This window comes from Athene noctua, chromosome 4 (genome assembly GCF_965140245.1).
Source record: "Athene noctua chromosome 4, bAthNoc1.hap1.1, whole genome shotgun sequence".
In the NCBI taxonomy this organism is placed as follows: Eukaryota; Metazoa; Chordata; class Aves; order Strigiformes; family Strigidae; genus Athene; species Athene noctua.
The window spans coordinates 35,894,823-35,912,715 of NC_134040.1; the positions used below are offsets into that span (position 1 = coordinate 35,894,823).

Here is a 17,893-nt window from a genome sequence, read left to right on the forward strand (position 1 = left end):
TAGTAGCTGCAGTTGGCTTTGCTTCTAATGCCTTCACTGTTTTGGTGAACACATCAAAATGTGCTTGCTTTGATTGAAGTAACTTGAAATGTGTCTGTAATGGTGTTATAAAACCCAATTTTCCTTGTAGTTGATTTTTGCCCTTCCATATTCTCCTCTTCCCCAGCTCTGCTGTACGAGTTGCTTTATGAGAAAGTATTTGATACAGATGTAAAGAAAATCATAGCCGAACTTAGTGCTGTTGGTGTGACAGAGGAGAGTAATGGTAGCAGTGAAGTATCTGCTTCAGATTCAGAAGATGACAACTACAGGTAAATGGGATTTAAAATTTAATGTAAGATGCCTGTGGGCAATACATGTTAAATGAGTTTTCTGAATTTCTGGTGGTAGTAGAATCTAAGTTATCACTGAAAACATTTTTAAATTACGAAGAAAAGAAGCTCAAAGAGGTAAGGTTAGAACTATGAAAGAATGAAATGTGTAATCTTCACTGTACCTAAGGACAGGGTTCTGGTTCCTCTGTTTTTCCTGCAGTCTAGCTTTGGGTCTCTTTACATAATGGAATATTGCCGTTGCAACATGTTCCTCTTCCTGTTTAAAATAGCAGAATCCCCTGGGAGAACTGTCAGTTTGCCAGTCTGGCATGGTAAACTCCAGATGAATTACTTGGCTCACTCTTGCAACTGAGTGGAGTTACAGGAATCTAATCCAACTCGTGTTGCTTCCACATCTGGGGGTTGAAATGCCTACTTGAGATGTAGCTAATGGAGAAATACAGATGTAGCTTGCTACATTTTGTTCCTTGATCTTTATAAAGTGATTATATTTGTGGGTTTGTATTCTTTTTGCTGGACCTGGATGCTCTAGCTAGCTTTGAGATTTTGACCTACTGATTCCTTTTGCACAGTAAGTCTTCCACAGTGCCGTTTTTGCATTTACATAGTGGCAGTTTTTCTTCTGTTTAATGCTGTTCTTAAAACCTTGGCTTGTGTGAAATTCCATTGAAGCCATGGAGATTATGCTATATTAGTGCATCATGTCCCCTCTTCTCGCTGAACATCATTAAAGGCCTTTCTGGGGGCTCTGCTGTAGTCTGTGTGGCATGTGGCAGAAGAAAGTCTTTGAGACGTCGGGAGCTGATTTTTATCTCAAGCTGAAAACAACAGAAAGGAAGACGATGGAAATCACCACAGAAAGAAAACCAAGTTCTGGGAAAGGGATTAGCTTCCTTTCTTGTTTGGAGAAAAAAAAAATACTGGAGAATATTTCCAATTAAAATACAAAGTATTTCTGCCTCGGGAAACAATTATTGTAGTTAAATGTCAGAGAGTGGAAACCTTCTTTGTTCCTTTCTGTTCTTGGAGCTTTCCTGGGCTTCATATGCAGTAGCATTACCCTGTATCTTTGGGGTTGATAAGAAAATATACTGCTAACATCCATAGCACCTTTGTAAATGAAGGTCATATACTCACATGAGACTATCAGACTCAATGGTTGTGGTTTAAACCATATGTCTTATGATGCAAGAGCTAGTGTGTGTGACTTTTGACCTAGTTAACCCAAATTATGAACACTTTGCTGTGTTTATGAAGTCTTAAATTTTTTGCTTGTGTTAAAGTTGACTTCAGCTTGTTTCATTACCTAGTTTTCCAGAAGATCTTTCTCATTTTATGAATGTGAACTTTTCAGTCATGTTATTATTAATAGTTTATTTTGGTTTTGGGAGAAGTTAATGCTGACAGTTGCCTACAACAGCTGTAGGGAAAAATACTTGTTTTTTTCTCTGTTGAAAGTAATTTTCCAGCAATGTCAGGTGTAGAAAAAGTGATTGGAGTGCCTGAAACCAATTAGTTAATGGAGTGGGTTTTGGTTTTGAGTTTTGGGTATTTGTGGGTTGGTTTTTTTTTTTTTATGTCTGCTTTTGCTATGTTTTCCTTGCATAGTTGCAAAAATTTTAGAGGAATTTTTTGTTTCCCTTGCCTGCCCCCTGCCCTCTTTTTTTTTTTTTTTTAAGTGATGGCTAAGTCAGGACACACGAGTTAGGTTTCTTAAAACTTGTAGTTAGAAATATAAATCTTATTTTTAGCTTTCTATGATACAGAAATGTAGTTCTTGTTTTAGACTTAGCTCTTTCATTTTAAGAGATGAAGATGTTCTGTGGTATGCCTATTGTGGAAAAACATGTAGAGAGTGGTAGTTTCAGTATTTTTATCCACTTCCAAGGTCTTTCTTACCTGCTTTCCAGGCCTTATTAATACTGTATTACCACAGCTTGCTTCTGTCCTTTTGCAGAAGTAAAGCTACAACAGTTAGTGATATGAATGGATTGAAGTCTGTCTCTGGCAATAAGGTATTTATATGTTAAGATTTAATTTCTTCCTAATAACTTTGCTGTAATTTTCAGTGCTTAATGTTCATGAGAGAATCTTGAGTTTCTAGTTTTCTTAATGTGCAATATCTTAAAAACTACTGATTTCTTTGAAAAGTAATATTTGCTTTTGATGTGCCAAAATGTGGATAGTCTCCTTTTTAATGCTGCTTATTTCTTAATTTTGTTCTGGTGTGATTAAAAGAACACCACTGAATTATTTTTCCAAAGCTCTTTATGCTTTATGTATTTTCACCTTCTTTATATTTCAGTTTAAAGCTTGAGCACTGTGATTGAAAAGTGGAAAACTGTATCTTTGTGTAGTTGACCATTTAGCACTTTGTTCTGTTTCCCGTTCAGCACCTTAAGAACAATGGGAATCCCACCTTATTGGTCTTACCGAAAAAAGTTCTTAAATCACTCAATCCATCAGTTTACAGAAATGTTGAATATGATGTTTGGCTCCAGTCCAAATGGGGTAAGTAACCAAGTACTTAAAAGCTTCAGCTTTTGCAAGCTGATGCATAAAGTGAAGCCCTCTTAAAGACCGGGGATGCAAATGGCAGTTTGGGTTTAGACAGTGGTCTTTCTCACATGGGTCAGCGTGCAGATTTAGGGCCTGAACTTCTGGTTTGCAGTCTTACTACATTAAGAATATAACTCTCCTGTCATATTTAAACTGACAGCATATCTCTGCTAATGTTTTTACAGATCAGCAAAAACAAGATTTTTCTATTGCTGCTGGCATGCAATACTCAGTTGGAGATAAATGTAAAGTAAGTAGTATTGAATTGTAGTTTATAGAGATGTTAATATTTTGCTCTAGGTGCTAGTTTTTCCTCTGTTAACTATTTTGATATGCAGTTTCTACTTTCTAAATATTCTTTGCTTGTGTCTTCAACTGTGCCTATGCTCATTTAATTGGTGGTGGTGTTAATGACTTACAGCATATGTGTAGAAAAGGCATGTAAAAGACATCTGATCTGTGCGATTTTACTCCATTAAAAAGTCACAAGGTGAACTTCAAGAGTGTATTTAATAAGATGACTGTGGACCTTAATGTATGCAAATAAGATTGTGCAGGCTTGCCTCCATAGGTCCTTGCTCAGTGTTGTAGAGTGCTAGTGCTAGTCTTTGTGTGAGAAGTAGGTGCATTTAGGGCAAGTTTACTTGGTGCAGGCTAAGCTCTGCTTTCTTGGTGAGCTCCATAAGATACCTGGTTATTCCTGTGATGCACAAAAGTGTGGGGTAGGCCAGTTATATAAAACTAGTCATTATCTCTACTGCATCTTTTGCTGATGGCTGTGCTAGCTTTATCATACTGCTGCATGATAAAGTGTTTGTGTGAATACAGTTGCACGATGAAGAACAAAATTGTAGTGTTATATGTCATATATAGGCTTTTCTTTGGAGAGACCAAACCCAGCATCATAGTTCCATGTATTTATTTCAACTCTGGAGATAATGATTACTGTTATTAAACTGGCTTTGTTTTAATTGCATTGCTTTCAAGTAATGGAATGCAGCTCACTTTAGTGAAGATCCTGAAGTTTTGGGCGATTCTTCCTCTTGGAGTATTCAGTATTACACAATTGCTCTTTAAATTCTATTAAAATTTGTAGTGTGTATTGCTGGTTAAGAGAAGTAAGATTTGCCATTAAATTCTATAGTACTCAGATTTTAGATTAATCTCCTTATGTGTGTTAATGAAACTGGTGGTACTTGACTAAATGTGGTCCTTTCTAGGATATTTGACTGTCTACTGAAATTATTAATGTGAAAATATTCAGTTAGGTTTATCATGCAGCATGGAGGCTCTTGCAGGTTGTACCTTTTTTATTTGTGTAATGGAATTAAGCATTGTGACTAAATTGCGGGAAAAACACATCTCTAAACTTTTAAAAAAAACCAAAACCCCCCAAAAAAACAAAAAATGAAAACTACAAACCCCCAAAACTCCATGCAAAACAAAGAAAAAAACCCTAATATGGAGTTGATTATTGCTTAATAGTACAGGCTTAAAATTTAAGACCCTAAGGTTGTCTTGTGTAGTATTTACCGAAGGTTTCAGATGATATTAGTAGAAAAACCTCTAGTAATCAACATACTTTCTTTGTCAAATTTTCTACGTACGTGGCAAGACAGTAAATACATGGGATAAAAACATGGGACTGGAAGATGGGGTAAATAGTGAAAAGTAGAGCTGACCAAATTAATACAACAAGAAAGCCAAATGTTGTGGCATAACGTTATGAAATTTATATTTAACAGAAGAATTTTAAGATCATGGAGTGTCAGTCAGACAAGTAATGCTGTGATCATGTCTGAACTTTTTCTAGCTGTTTTAAAAATCTTCCTGAATAATAACTTCAGAAATAATTGGTATTCCTTATGTTCTTAAACTAAATTTCACTGAAGTTAGTAATTAATTTTTATTTGCTCTACATGGATTGTTACAAGTAAAAGCTTTGAGTTTTATTCTGAGAGAAAGTGTTTTCAGTAAAGCTGAAAAGCCTTAATACACTGATTACTCTGAACTTTCTCCTGTAGTTTTTGAAAGCTGTATTTCATTAAATAGTGTTACCCAGCAAGCTTTCTGGGTTTTGTGTGTGTGGTTTTTTAAAATTTTTTTAATAGTATTTTAATTTATTTTTGGAGAAGAGATACGGATTGAAGATTTGCTTTTGATACTTTTACTGAATTATGCGGTGTTTATTTCTCAGGTCGTCTTTTGCCCAGAGGAAATGTTCTATTTTTAACACTACTTATAATTTAAGAGTTACATCCTCTTGTTGTTTTCTTTGAAGCTAATGCACGTTTTTTCTTCCTTATTTTTTTTTCCTTATAGGTGCGCTTAGACCATAATGGGAAATTTTATAATGCCCATATTCAAGAAGTTTGTTCAGAGAATGGGCCGGTTGTTGTATTTGTAGAAGAGCTTGGAGCAAAGTAAGTGCTTAATTTCTTTTGGAAAAGAGTGCCAAACTGAACCTTAGTAATGGCATCATTACTTTAGGTCAGAGTTAATTTCAGCCCCTGAAGTGTATCTACTTCTTTACTTGAAATGGTACTACCACAAAATTGTTAAGAAAACTATGTACTAAATAAAAAAAGGAAAAAGGGTTTCTTTTGATTGTCACATCAGACTTTTTTCTTTAGTGCTAAGTAGTCTGGATATTACTTGCAGAGCAAAACAGTAAGTATGTTAGTATTAGATAATCTTTGTTTTTTGCACAAGATTCAGTCTTTAACAGATTGACACCATCCTAATTAAGTGTTGCTTGTTGTGCTTAATAATTGGATGCTAGGTTTGTGACAAGCTTTTCATATTGAGAGGTTCATCAAAGCACCTGGCTTCTCTGGTTGAGTAGCTCTCTCTGATTTTATACAGACAATGCCAAGTTGTGTTTAGATCAGCATCATCTTTGTCCTACCTTGGGTTAAATTGTTTAAAGTTGTTGTTGGGGGTTGTGGGTTGTTTTTGTGTGTTGCTGGTTGATTGTTGTTGTTGTTTGTTTTTTCTGGGGTGGTAGTGGTGGTGGTGGTTTTGGTTATTTGGGGTGATGGGGATTTTTTTATTGTTTTTTGGGGGGAGGTGGGGTGGTACTTTGAGACATCTTGAGCTTTGCTGTAAGTTCTGTAACTCTTCTGAGGCAAAAAGTCGAGCACAGTTGAGTGTAGTTTGGGAAGAGAAATCACTTTCAGTCAAGGTAAATGAGGAAAGGAGAAAGATGGCCATTAATCTCCTCTGTAAAAAAAAAAAAAAAAATTAAAAATGTTGTGAGATCTGAAGATTGTCTTGCAGTTAGTTCCCTTTCTAAACTGAGATTTAACCTGATTTGAACTGTCTATTATAGATTTGAATGTCTTCCTTTCAAATAATCTAAACAGTTGCTTGGATATCCTACAGCATCCTCAATTAAAAACGCAGTAATTTCTCTGGAATATAAACCACCAATACCATGTTTTTCAATCTTTACATCTGTGCAGTGTTTGTGATAAGTTTATCCGAGTATATTGCTTTTTCTGATCATTATCCTTTTCTGTCTGCCCTGAAGACATTTTGATACTCACTTCACGAATGGCTTATCATTCTTTACTGGATAAGTTTGCATTAACTTATCAGAGTTCTAGTTAAAAAAAACAACAAAAAAGGAACGCTTCTTGTGCTTCTACACATTGCTTGAGTATAATCATAAGGAACAAAGCACTTTAAATCCAATGTTAAATCCAATGTTATCAAAAATTGAAAGATCCATCGGTCTTAGCAAATGCGTGGTATTAATTTATGCAAGCCCCAGTCTGGTCTTTTAAGATATTTTTCCCTCTGTAATTCCTTGTTTTATAGGCATGCTGTCTCACTGAAGAGCCTTAAACCTCTTCCACAGGCCTCTCCTATGGAGGGCTGGAACACTGTGCCAGGGAAGAAGATAAAAAAGTTTTTCTCAACATGGGGGCAGAATGCTCAGCCTGGTAGGATTGTACCTGTCTTTGTGTGACAGAACCTTTATTGTCAGATGTTTTGTCCCAAAAAGCTTAAAAAATGATTAAAAAACAAATATCTGTTTTCACGTGTTTATCACAGATGCAGATTGCAGAGGGCCAAAGAATCAGAGCAAGTCAATAAAACCCCAGTCAGCACTACCTCCTCGACTTCAGCATACTGTGGGAACCAGGCAGCATCAGTTCTTATGTTCTGGACCCCAACCTCATCAGACCTCAACTGAGCAAAAAGCTCCAGGCAGGAATCCTTCCCAGACTGTAAGGTAAAACTGCAAATAACATCTTCCTTATCTTGAACTCTAGCAGAGCTTCTTGGAGCATAGGTGCCTGCTTCAGATGCTTCCAACATGATCTTTTGAAATATGTTGCCATTGAATTCTTAAGAAGTGTTCTAAGTCCTTAAGAATACACACGAGCACAGGAAAAATAATTCTCTCTTTCTTCGTTTCCAAACCTTTGTCAAAATCACTGCCATCATAAGCTCCCACTTTTTTCTTACATGGCAGCATCTCCCTTGGAAGCACTGTACACAGAATTGTGGTTTCTTCTTGAAAAGTGTATGTTGGGTTGTTTGTTTTTTTCCTAGTTGGGGTTGAAGTAATGTCCAAGTAGTGTTCCTCAGGCATGGCTAAGATCTTTCCTCAGCTTCTGTAGAACCTATCATAGAGATCTGTTTCGTGTTATGAACTATCACTTGAAGGAGGACAGAACAGCGTTTTGCCTGAGTTTGTTGGTAGTCATTTTCTGATTCATTGTGCTGCTGCAACACAGTTTGTTTTCATCATTGCTGCTCTTCTATCCAAAATATTATTCTGTACTTGGCTACAAACCCAGACTCTTCATGGTCTATTCTGTCACTCTTCTGTATTGTAACTCTTTATGGAATAAATGGGGCTGCGTCGTCTTTGGAGTCTGCCATATGCAACATTTTAAGGGCATTTTTCTTTCACCTTTAACCGAAATACACGATTATCCTAAAATCTTAGTTAAGTAATTGAGACAGCTGAAACAGTGATGTTTCTGATCTTCTGTAGTGTTGCTTCAGACACTGAAAATTATAATGCATTTTCCCGTTTTTTGCTGTATTCACAGAAATCTTCTTCCCCAGCTTTCTCTTGCATGTTCTGTAGATAGCAGGTGGGGGGTGGTCAGTTCTCAGTTGGCACAGAAATGGATTAGATCACTTGATGTAGGCATTTGTTTTTTAACTATAATCTAGCAATTACCGTTTGTTATAAAGTCTTTCAAAATTGTATTGAACTGAATAAATCATGGACAAAATCCATTCTTTCCCTTCCTTAAATTTTATGCATATGGGTAACTTGCGGTAGGCAGAAACAGATCTGGTATATGTGAACCGCATAAGTAGTACTATATAAAGATCTTTCTTCTAAACCATGAGTATGTATTGTGTTTGATACTGGTGAATTTCTTTGTCAAAGTGATCCCGTTTCATTTTTTCCTTTACAGAAAACCAGACCGGGAGAGAACCGAAGATGTGAACCATGGCAGCAGAGATTGTAACTACTTTGGCTTGTCCCCAGAGGAACGCAGGGAAAAGCAGGCTATAGAAGAGTCTCGTTCACTTTATGAGATCCAGCAGAGGGATGAACAAGCTTTTCCTGCTCTTTCCAATGTATGCTGTTTTCATTGTAATTAATAGTGCATTTTTCATACTTGTCCGTGAACAATTGTTGTAAGGATATTTGCTTCACACTCACTTTCTACATAGAAATATGTGAATCTGTAATGCTTTATGTAGTCAATGTAAGACACGTATGTAGTAGTTTCCCCTAGGAATAATTAATGTTCACCATACACAGTTCTTTAGGCATGTAAATATGATAGACATGTGAGCTTCTGAAGCTGTGGGCTTCTTTCTTCATGTTCCTCCTGTCTTTTTGGAAAGATTTGCATTCCTTTACAGTTACTCAGATGTTGCCTTTTTCTTGTATGGTGGGATCAAACTTCAACGTGAGGACAGAACTTGCTCTGAAGTACAGCTTAATTTAGCTGAGAAGTATCTTACTAAAATGGCACTGTGGTGCTTGAATTACTATCAGAGGTGACTAGGTGATTGTTTTGGATTTGGTTCACGTAAGATCTGTTTTATGTATAAGTGACACTTCTTTTTAGCCTGAGAACTTCCTGGAGTGAGAACTTGCCTGGTGTCATGAGTAATGCAGGTTCTTTGTCAGACTTGCTCTTTTTCTGTTGTGGAGCTGAGTGGACTTGGCTATGTCTGAGGGAAGAATGTAGCCTTTAGATTTTGAGAGATTATTCTACTGATGCAATTTGTAAAGAAAGTGGATTGGAGTCTCAGTGGGCGAAGACCTGCTGTCTACGTAGGTTTGTTCTAGAGACCTGTCTTTTGGATTTAAATCCTGGGGCAGAAACAAGAATCAGACAGGGAAGAACGAGTAGGTAAAAGGCCTTAAATCTCTTGCTTTGCAGAAGTGGCTTCCTGTGTGGTGTCTTTCAGTTCTTGAGCAGTAATTGCATACATTAGTGTAATAAAGAAGAAATGTACAGCTCTTCAAGAGCAGGCTAAGACTGAAGCTTAATGGACAGAGGTTCTCTCTCTCTGAGCTGTGGCTAACAGTATGCTGTTTGCTCACCTCTAGAAGGAGGATGTGATCTTAAAGTGGATATTGTCTGAATGAAGCAGTTTTTGTGTCATGTGAACTAATGACACTAATTCTTTTAGAGAACACTTTTCAAAATTTAGCGATGAATGAAAGAGTGGATGAATCTGAATCCTACTGATGAAGATTGGTTTTGCACCGCATTTCTTCCTATCACAGGGATAAGTGTTATGTGTAATGAGGTCGTAATAGTAGAATACCAGGTGATGGCAAACTGTCATTGGACTTCTTATATAAATTAATATTTCTGCTTTTGTAAACTTCTTTAGAATCAGTCTGTCTGTCAGGCTGCTACACAGACTGTGGATAACTTAAACCAGAAAAAGTTCTCAAATAATGAGAGAAGAAACAGCAAGTGGACAGCAGAGGTGGAAGAGCAGAAGGATAAAGGTAAAAATAAATGTTTTTAGATCAAGGAGCTTTTTTTGTTGGCTTGTTTTTATTATTACCAGCCTCAGAATTTATTTGAGATGGAGCATCTGTTTAGGCAAAGAGGGGAAAATTATCATAAGTAAGAGTGTCAAACTAAGCTAGGCTCAAGGTAGCAAAGGTGTGGTTTGGGAAGAAAGTACATGTTTCCCTGCTTTGTGAATGTGGCTGAGAGCAGACTCCTTGCTGGGATTTTTGTAGTAAATGGGAAGAGGAATGAGAGAAACGAAAAGACTATCAGAGCTACTGTAAATTAGATCCTGTTGAAAATCTAGTGAGCGTGGCAGAAAGTGCCTGTGGGAGGATTATTAAGGGTGCTTACTGGACTCAAGAGAAGAAGCAGGTAGAAGTATTCAGTGTGGCATGGTTAAGAATTAGCATACAGTGGTACTGAAAGAGGGGAGAAGATGGTGTACGGAAGAGCTGACACCGCACCCCCTGTTTACATTAGAAGGAACTGTCACATGGTCAAAATTTACTTGGGTTTTCTCCCTCCCTCCCCCCAATGTGCTATAACACTCTAGCTTCTCTTCATTGACTCTAAGCTTTCCCTCTTCTATGAGGAAGTGGAATGTGGCAGTAATAGATGAGAGCTGTAGCTGTCAGGAGGTAGTAAGTCTTTGCTAAAAGCAACTGATTGGGTTTTTTGTTGTTTTTTTCTTTAATTTTTTTGTCCTGTCAGTTTTGCCCTAACTAAGCACTGAGTTTGGTCTCGGCTTCTTCATTTTTCTGTTTTTGTTTCTTCTGACTAAACAAAATTCAAACTCTTTAGCCTCCCCTTAGAAGCTGTTTCCTCTGTTTTTTGAATTTTTTTTGTTCCTTTGCAACAGCAGAGGCATTGCTGTTGTGTATTTATGATAATTGGTCTTTGTAGTCCTTCTTCCAACGTGTCACGTCTTCTTGAATGGTCTCACAAAGCCTGATGTTACCTATTTTTCATTCTCCAAATGTCTGAAAACTTGTTTCATCAGCAATGCCAAAAAAGAATGTTCATGTAGAGAAAGCTCTTTACTACAGTGTCATGATAGGTTTTGCTGGAGTGCCTGGCATATACATCTTTCTCTGCTTTTTGTGATGCTCTGGATTGTGTTGCCTCTTCTGAAACTAGGTTTAAAATCCTATGGGAATAATCTGTACTTCCTTCTGAGTATTTCTAGATTCCTATTGGTGCTTGGGGAATTGTCAGTAATTTTCAATCAGTATTGTTTTAATGTACGTTGTTGTCTAGTTGTGATGGTGCATATACTAAGCTTTTAAAAAGTACATAACTTATTTAGTGGCTACTATTAAACATATCTTTGTGAATTTGATTGACAAGCAGTGGTAACCAGATCTGAACGTGAGCTAGAATGTGAAGAACTTGTACAGATCTTATTATATGAAGATGATGCCATGACTGTTTTTTCAACACTGTCTCCCCCACCAAGCGTTTGCTGGTGCTCAAGAAATTAAACTGTCTGCATCAGTCTGAAAACTTTCTAGACCTTTTGAACTGTTGAAACCTTCTAAACTGGTCTAACTTTTACTCAGTCAAAAGTAGACAAGACTTTAAGCTCCTGTTATCTTAACGCTTGAATATGAAAATGCAAAACACTTTCACTTTAAGCAAAGTACAAACTGATTTCTCTTTTTACTGGGAGGGATTTAGGATGAATGTTACGTATTTAAAGAGACAGCTACATTTCTTTCCTGCTTCCGTCAAGCGTCACCAAAATGATTAACAAACACTGGTAAAGAACTCCTGTAGAGTTTTGAAAACCCAGGTTGAAGTAGCTGCTCTGTTACTGCCCTAACAACTGTTTATTTTCGGATGCTTTGATTTTTGATAAAAACTGAAGTTTAAGTTCTGAAGTAATATGTGTGAGGTAGGTTTTGTTTTGAAGGTTTAACTTTGGAAAGACAAACTTTAACTGGCTTAAGTTGTGCTAGCCATAAATGGTGTAATGGTTCATTTACTAGGTTATGTCTTGGTGTTACAGAGTCAAATTCCAGGCAGATCCACTTAAGTCAGAAGCTTGAGCCAAATTCATCTGAGGTAATCTTAAAGAAAAGACCAAATTTTTTTTTAATGTTATTGCTTCTCTGATACATGATTAGCAGAGCAATAGCTGCCTGTAGAGCTGTGATTGCTGCTGCTGCTTTACAGCTTTTAGTGAAATAGTTCTAAGGTTGGAGGCTTGCATTGCTGTCAGCTTTCCTCAGCCCCTGTAACCCACCCATACTTACAGTCTTTCTCTGCCATCTGAGTTCTCAAATCTGGGCTATCGAGAGCACTTAGGAATCTGGATTTGTAATTGCTTTTACAGTCTGTACTTTCAGTATAATGGGACCACAGAAGATTTGATGTTTACTAATAGCTACTGTGCTAACAGACCATGATCTCTGAAGTTCAGTGAAGATTGTGGCCTCTTGTTGGCTTTTAACCTTTGCTGTCCTTTCAACAAGCAAAATGTTACACTAGTATAATAGTAATTGGGTGCTTAGCCCACTTTGTATGTAGTGTGGTTTAATATCTTTGAATGCCTCTTTGAAAAGTATGTCTTAGACTAGCTGTGTCTGTTGTTTCTAACTTTACTTTAGAAGAATAGTCAAGATGAGAGTTATCCAAAAGCTTCATCTCCTTTGGAACAAGTCAAAACAGATTCTCCGATCCTTGCTGAGCAAGTAAGTAATGTTTGTTTGATTTCAAAGTTTTCCAGTCAGGAGACTTCAGACAAAGGGGAGCTTCATCACAGCCACGTATGTATTATTATACTGGCTTTTAATTACATGGTCATTTCTATGGTGATAATGCTAAGAGTTTGTATTTACAGTTAGGAATCTGTTATGAAGACTGTAAAAGGACGACCCTTGATAGAAAAGTAAAAGTATACCTATTCTCTTTTGAGAGAGGGATTATTTCACATTTTTCTGCTAAAATAACCCCGATTTTCATTTTAAATTCTTTACCTTTTACTTTTTCAGGCTTCTCCAAGGTTACTGGTAATCGTTTGTGAGGGTACTTTTCTTTTGGATGGGAGATACTTAAATGTAATGCTTGTGGTGGTTATAATACTGATGGCTGTCTGTGGTACAGGCACGTTCTGGATAGAGCTCAGTGCAGAGTTCCTCGCACAGTGATGTAATGTATCTCAGATTTCTTAAGTGTGCAGCCTGATACGTGACGACTTAATATTTTGCTACAGTGATGGTGGTAGTGTAGATAATATGGAGCCATCAAGCTGCCTTTGGTAGAAGTCAGACACGTTAGGGGCCACCAACAATGGTGACTCTAGAATAATTTCATGTGATCTTTGTTTTTGTAGAACCTGACAGAATGCTTACCAAGCATAACTCCAACACCCTCACCAGTCTTTTCTGAGGTGCATTTACCTCCAGCAGTGCCTTCTGTACCAGCCATTGTACCAGCTTGGCCAAGTGAGCCAACAACTTATGGACCAGCAGGTTTGAAGAACTATTAACATAAATCAGAAACAACTAACCCTGAAAAATACTTCTAACCTCTTGCTAAATTGAAGATGCCTCCAGGAGACACTGTTTCATCTCACTCCACATTCCAAAGGCAGTAATTTTTAGGAATATAGTTCCTCCTTGCTTAAAGCTAGTGAGAGTTCTAGTAGATCTTTGAGTGCCCCTATGTATAGTTTGCTTTACTTCCTACCTGAAGGTGGAAGAGGGATGCGTACTCAGTTCTCTTGTTTTCCTCCAGAGTGGGATAGCATTGAGTTTTGAGGGGGCTTATTCTGAGGAGCTGCTTTAAGGTAGAACACGTTGTCAGTGTGTTGAAGCTTGATGTGTGTTTGTGCTCTGTGTCCCATGTAATAAGCTCCTTGATCCACTGAGGACTCAGATTAGGTCTGGTATGTTCAGAACTGATGACATCCATTTGGACCTGAGCTGCAGAGCCACTATAATGGTTTTTCTGTGCTGTGCATATCTTCTGATATGTGGAGTAAGCAATATTGAATTTAAGCTAATTAGATCAGGTGCTTTATTTTCTTTCCCACTGTTGGGTTTCTGTACAAGAAGTAGCTTTCAAATTAGCATACTGTGTTCACATAATCCAGCGATAATCTTTGTCACACTTGACCACATCTGTGACAGAAGATGCACAGCCCAGTTCATCTGAGCTCTGAGTTGACCGTAAATGACTAGTCAGAATGAGAACTGCAGAGATTCACAGATAAGTTTGTTTGCTGCTTTTTTTTTTTTTCCTTCCTAATTCCTTCTGGTATTCATAATTTTAAAAATAAACATGGAAAGGATTTAGCTATTTCTGGAGAGCTTCACTCTTTCTGAAAACTATTCTCTGCATTTAGCCAAATCTTCTTTTGTTTGTAACTTCCCAATGCAAGAATTTCCTCCCATGTCTTCTTGAATACCATTTTTTCTTTCTTTTCTCCTGTATTTTGAAACTTGCTTTCCTGCTGTAGCTTTCTTTTGTAATTATATATAGTTGAGATAAATGTGTGTGTGTGTGTGTATGTATATATATATATATATATATACACATATGATTTTTTTCACTTAGGTATTCCAGCCCAAATACCTGCTTCTTCATTGATGCCAGCCCCAGCAACGGGACCTGACTCTATTGTATCACAGGCTCAGGTAACATCTGCTCCAGTTGCTGGAGTTCCTGTGTCACTACAAGCAGTTAACCAGCCTTTAATGCCTTTGCCTCAGACTCTGAATCCTTACCAGGATCCGCTATACCCTGGATTCCCTTTTAGTGAAAAGGGAGAAAGAGCTGTTGCACCCTCTTACTCCCTGTGCAATACTGGGGAAGACTTACCTAAAGGTGAGAAGCTAGGAGGAGGTCGGGATTTTATACCATTTTTCCTGATAGGTTTTTATTTTCTTAAAATGTAGATAAAGACAACCCCTTCGGTCCTGTTGTTAGTCCGTGTCGACACACCTAATTGTTGTTGTTCCATGATTTAAGGTGCAGAAGGGAATACTGAATAGAATTGTAACTTTAGTTTGCATTGCTAACATTATTTTAAGTGGTTACACCTCGAAATCTGGTAGGATTATTTTGTGGGTTCTTAGCTTGACCTACCATAACTTGAGTTTTTGTGAATGTAATGTATTTTCTTTAGAGAACTGCTTCCTTTTATGGTAACAGGTTTTGTCTTGTAATCAAAAGCTTGGAAGTTGTTGAGCATTTCCATACTGGTCTGGGAAAATACAGCTTTTGGCATACTACAATATGGACTATGCCCATAAAGAACATATATCGTGTCTGACTGCATAGTGATGTTTGTTTACTGAACTGTTTCTTTAAAAACTCAGTTCCACAGACTGTTAAAACTGAAATTTAAACTGCATTTTTGTTCTAGATATCTCACTGTGGCAAAACCCCCACCCAAATCAAAGATGTACAGACAGCAACTTAATACCAGTGTGTCTCTACTGAAATGGAACTTTATGCAGGGACTAATTTTTGGCTCAGGTGAAGTGTAGTATTTTAGGTCCTCACAGATCTTTTTCTGTTTGTTTTTCCTAGATAAGAATATTCTTAGATTTTTCTTCAACCTTGGTGTGAAGGTAACTTTTCAAACTTACTTATGTTTTTGTGTTTGTTATACCATGAAATTTGCTTGCATTTGGTGGTACTTAAAGTGCAGAAGTTTGGTTGCTGCAGATGTTTATCTTTAAATTTGAAATACTTTATTATTTTTGTCTTCTGTTAACTGGGATCCTAGCAGTGGTCCACGTTGCATTTCAAGTCAACAGGAATATGTTTTATCTCAACAGCAATAGTGAGAACTGTTGACTTGTAGCTGTGGCTGTACAGTCAACAGATTGTGCTTTACAAATCCATGGGTAAACCGTTGTCAGTTTGAAGATGCATTCTTTCGGAAGCAGCGCATAGTAAAAGAGGAAAGGCTCTCCGACTTGGGCTATGCCTGTGTACAGCCATTGCAGTACTTGTACCCAGTGTGTCTTGTCGTGTGGACACTCCCTTAAGTAGCCTGCATGTCTGTCCTTTCTGCTCAGGTTAAGGATAGCAGGATTTTAACCTTCTAAGTAATTATAATAGTGGTTGATGTGTATCTGGGGTGCAAATCTGTGTGTGTGTTTGGGGAAGAGGCTCATCCAAAATGGCAACGTTTTCTATTTTGTGGTAAGGACTAGTTGTTTAGTTTCTCCCTTCTGCACATAAAAACATTCCTTTTTTACCTGCTCTTTCTTTGGTGGCTGTGCATGGAAAGAGGGAATGTTCAGCATAGCTTAGTAAATTTAGATTAGATAACTGATCCTAATACAGGTCTCTATGCTTGACAGAAAATCCGTAAGTCATTAGTGAGTTGCACTGCAATATATTGAAACAGTGTTTGCTTCCTAAGCCTACACCTACGTTTGGGCCTCTCGGTGGTGGTACTTTGTATTAACTTTGTATTATTTAAGATATAGTTGGTGATCTTGGTGCTTCAGCACCATCTGCCGGTCAGAGTGCTGTGTCCTGGCAGTTGTGCTCCTTGGCTGGTGACTGCACACTGCAGTGGGAGACCTGGGAACTCCTTCCTGAATTACCCCAGCCCCTGCTTTGGTTCTGGGTAGTGCCGTGCTGTTTCCCTCATCCTTTCACCTGCTTGCTCTGGGTGAAGCGACTAGTTCGTGTTGAGAGGAGGGCTGGGGAGGCCTCTCGGGACAGTTTGCTCCAGGGACTGTTTCTACAGATGGTACAAATGACTGTGCCAGGTTTTGGGCCCTGCCTTCTACCTACTCCGGTGTTTTCCTAGACAGCTCTGTGCCTCCAGCAGCCCTGTGTGGTATTCTTTATGGCCTGAAATATGTCTGTTTGGCACACTGTATTATAAAAATGCCAGTCAGAGAAAGACCTGGGGGTGTTGATTGACAGCTGGCTGAACAGGAGCCAGCAGTGTGCCCAGGTGGCCAAGAAGGCCAATGGCATCCTGGCTTGTGTCAGCAATAGCGTGGCCAGCAGGGACAGGGAAGGGATCTGACCCCTGTACTCGGCACTGGTGAGGCTGCACCTCGATTCCTGTGTTCAGTTTTGGGCCCCTCACTACAAAAAGAACATTGGATGACTCGAGCGTGTCCAGAGAAGGGCAACGGAGCTGGTGCAGGGTCTGGAGCACAGGTCGTACGGGGAGCGGCTGAGGGAACTGGGGGGGTTTAGTCTGGAGAAGAGGAGGCTGAGGGGAGACCTCATGGCCCTCTACAGCTCCCTGAAAGGAGGGTGCAGAGAGCTGGGGATGAGTCTCTTAACGAAGGAACAAGCAACAGGCCGAGAGGGAACGGCTTCCAGCTGCGCGAGGGCAGGGTCAGACTGTCTCTGATGAAGTATTTCTTTGCAGAAGGGGCTGTTGGGTGTTGGAATGGGCTGCCCAGGGCAGGGGCGGAGTCCCCATCCCTGGAGGGGTTGAAGAGTTGGGTTGACCCAGCGCTGAGGGATCTGGTGGACTTGGGAACGGTCAGGGTGAGGTTCATGGTTGGACTGGAGGATCTTCAAGGGATTTTCCAACATAGATTATTCTGTGAAAAACATCCTACAGTGTTGCTATATACCAAAAACAAAGTCTGCATTTATAAACTCTTTAACTCTGAGCAATGTAACCATAAGCCGCTGTGTGCTAGTTAGTTAAGGAACCTAGAGGAAAGGGAAGGGGTTGCTGCCTGAGGTGAATGACTTCAGTATTGTGAATGTTGTGCTAAACAGAAAAAGTTGTTGCAGAAGATGATGTATGTCTGTTGTGTGACTCCCACCAGTAGCTGGAAGTTGCATTGTGTATCCAAGGGAAACCTCTGCCCCTGCTTCCTGAAAGGGTTTCTAAGAAAGCTGATCTGTGGGTTGGGTTGTATGTATATATATGGCAATTTCAATCTTTACAAATTGGCCTTGGGGAAATGATCTAATGTTGAGTCTTGTTGTAGTCTTTTTTTTTTAAAGTGAAAATATGTGCTTCTTGTTGTTTTT

At 38.6% G+C, this 17,893-nt stretch overlaps 1 protein-coding gene across 3 annotated transcripts in view; it reads left to right on the forward strand.

The window, feature by feature from the left end:
• Positions 1–17,893, forward strand: part of OTUD4 (OTU deubiquitinase 4) — a 35,930-nt gene that overhangs the window by 14,942 nt on the left and 3,095 nt on the right. For 2 of the 3 annotated variants that reach the window (XM_074904998.1, XM_074905000.1), the window contains 14 exons: positions 167–311; positions 2,293–2,350; positions 2,729–2,846; positions 3,080–3,144; positions 5,217–5,317; positions 6,717–6,841; positions 6,954–7,134; positions 8,342–8,507; positions 9,786–9,906; positions 11,925–11,980; positions 12,526–12,609; positions 13,251–13,389; positions 14,477–14,746; positions 15,455–15,495. In XM_074904998.1, coding sequence (XP_074761099.1) covers positions 167–311; positions 2,293–2,350; positions 2,729–2,846; positions 3,080–3,144; positions 5,217–5,317; positions 6,717–6,841; positions 6,954–7,134; positions 8,342–8,507; positions 9,786–9,906; positions 11,925–11,980; positions 12,526–12,609; positions 13,251–13,389; positions 14,477–14,746; positions 15,455–15,495 — 1,670 coding nt within the window. The remainder of the gene's footprint in view (positions 1–166; positions 312–2,292; positions 2,351–2,728; positions 2,847–3,079; positions 3,145–5,216; positions 5,318–6,716; positions 6,842–6,953; positions 7,135–8,341; positions 8,508–9,785; positions 9,907–11,924; positions 11,981–12,525; positions 12,610–13,250; positions 13,390–14,476; positions 14,747–15,454; positions 15,496–17,893) is intronic. The other variant, XM_074904999.1, reaches the window with a different exon arrangement.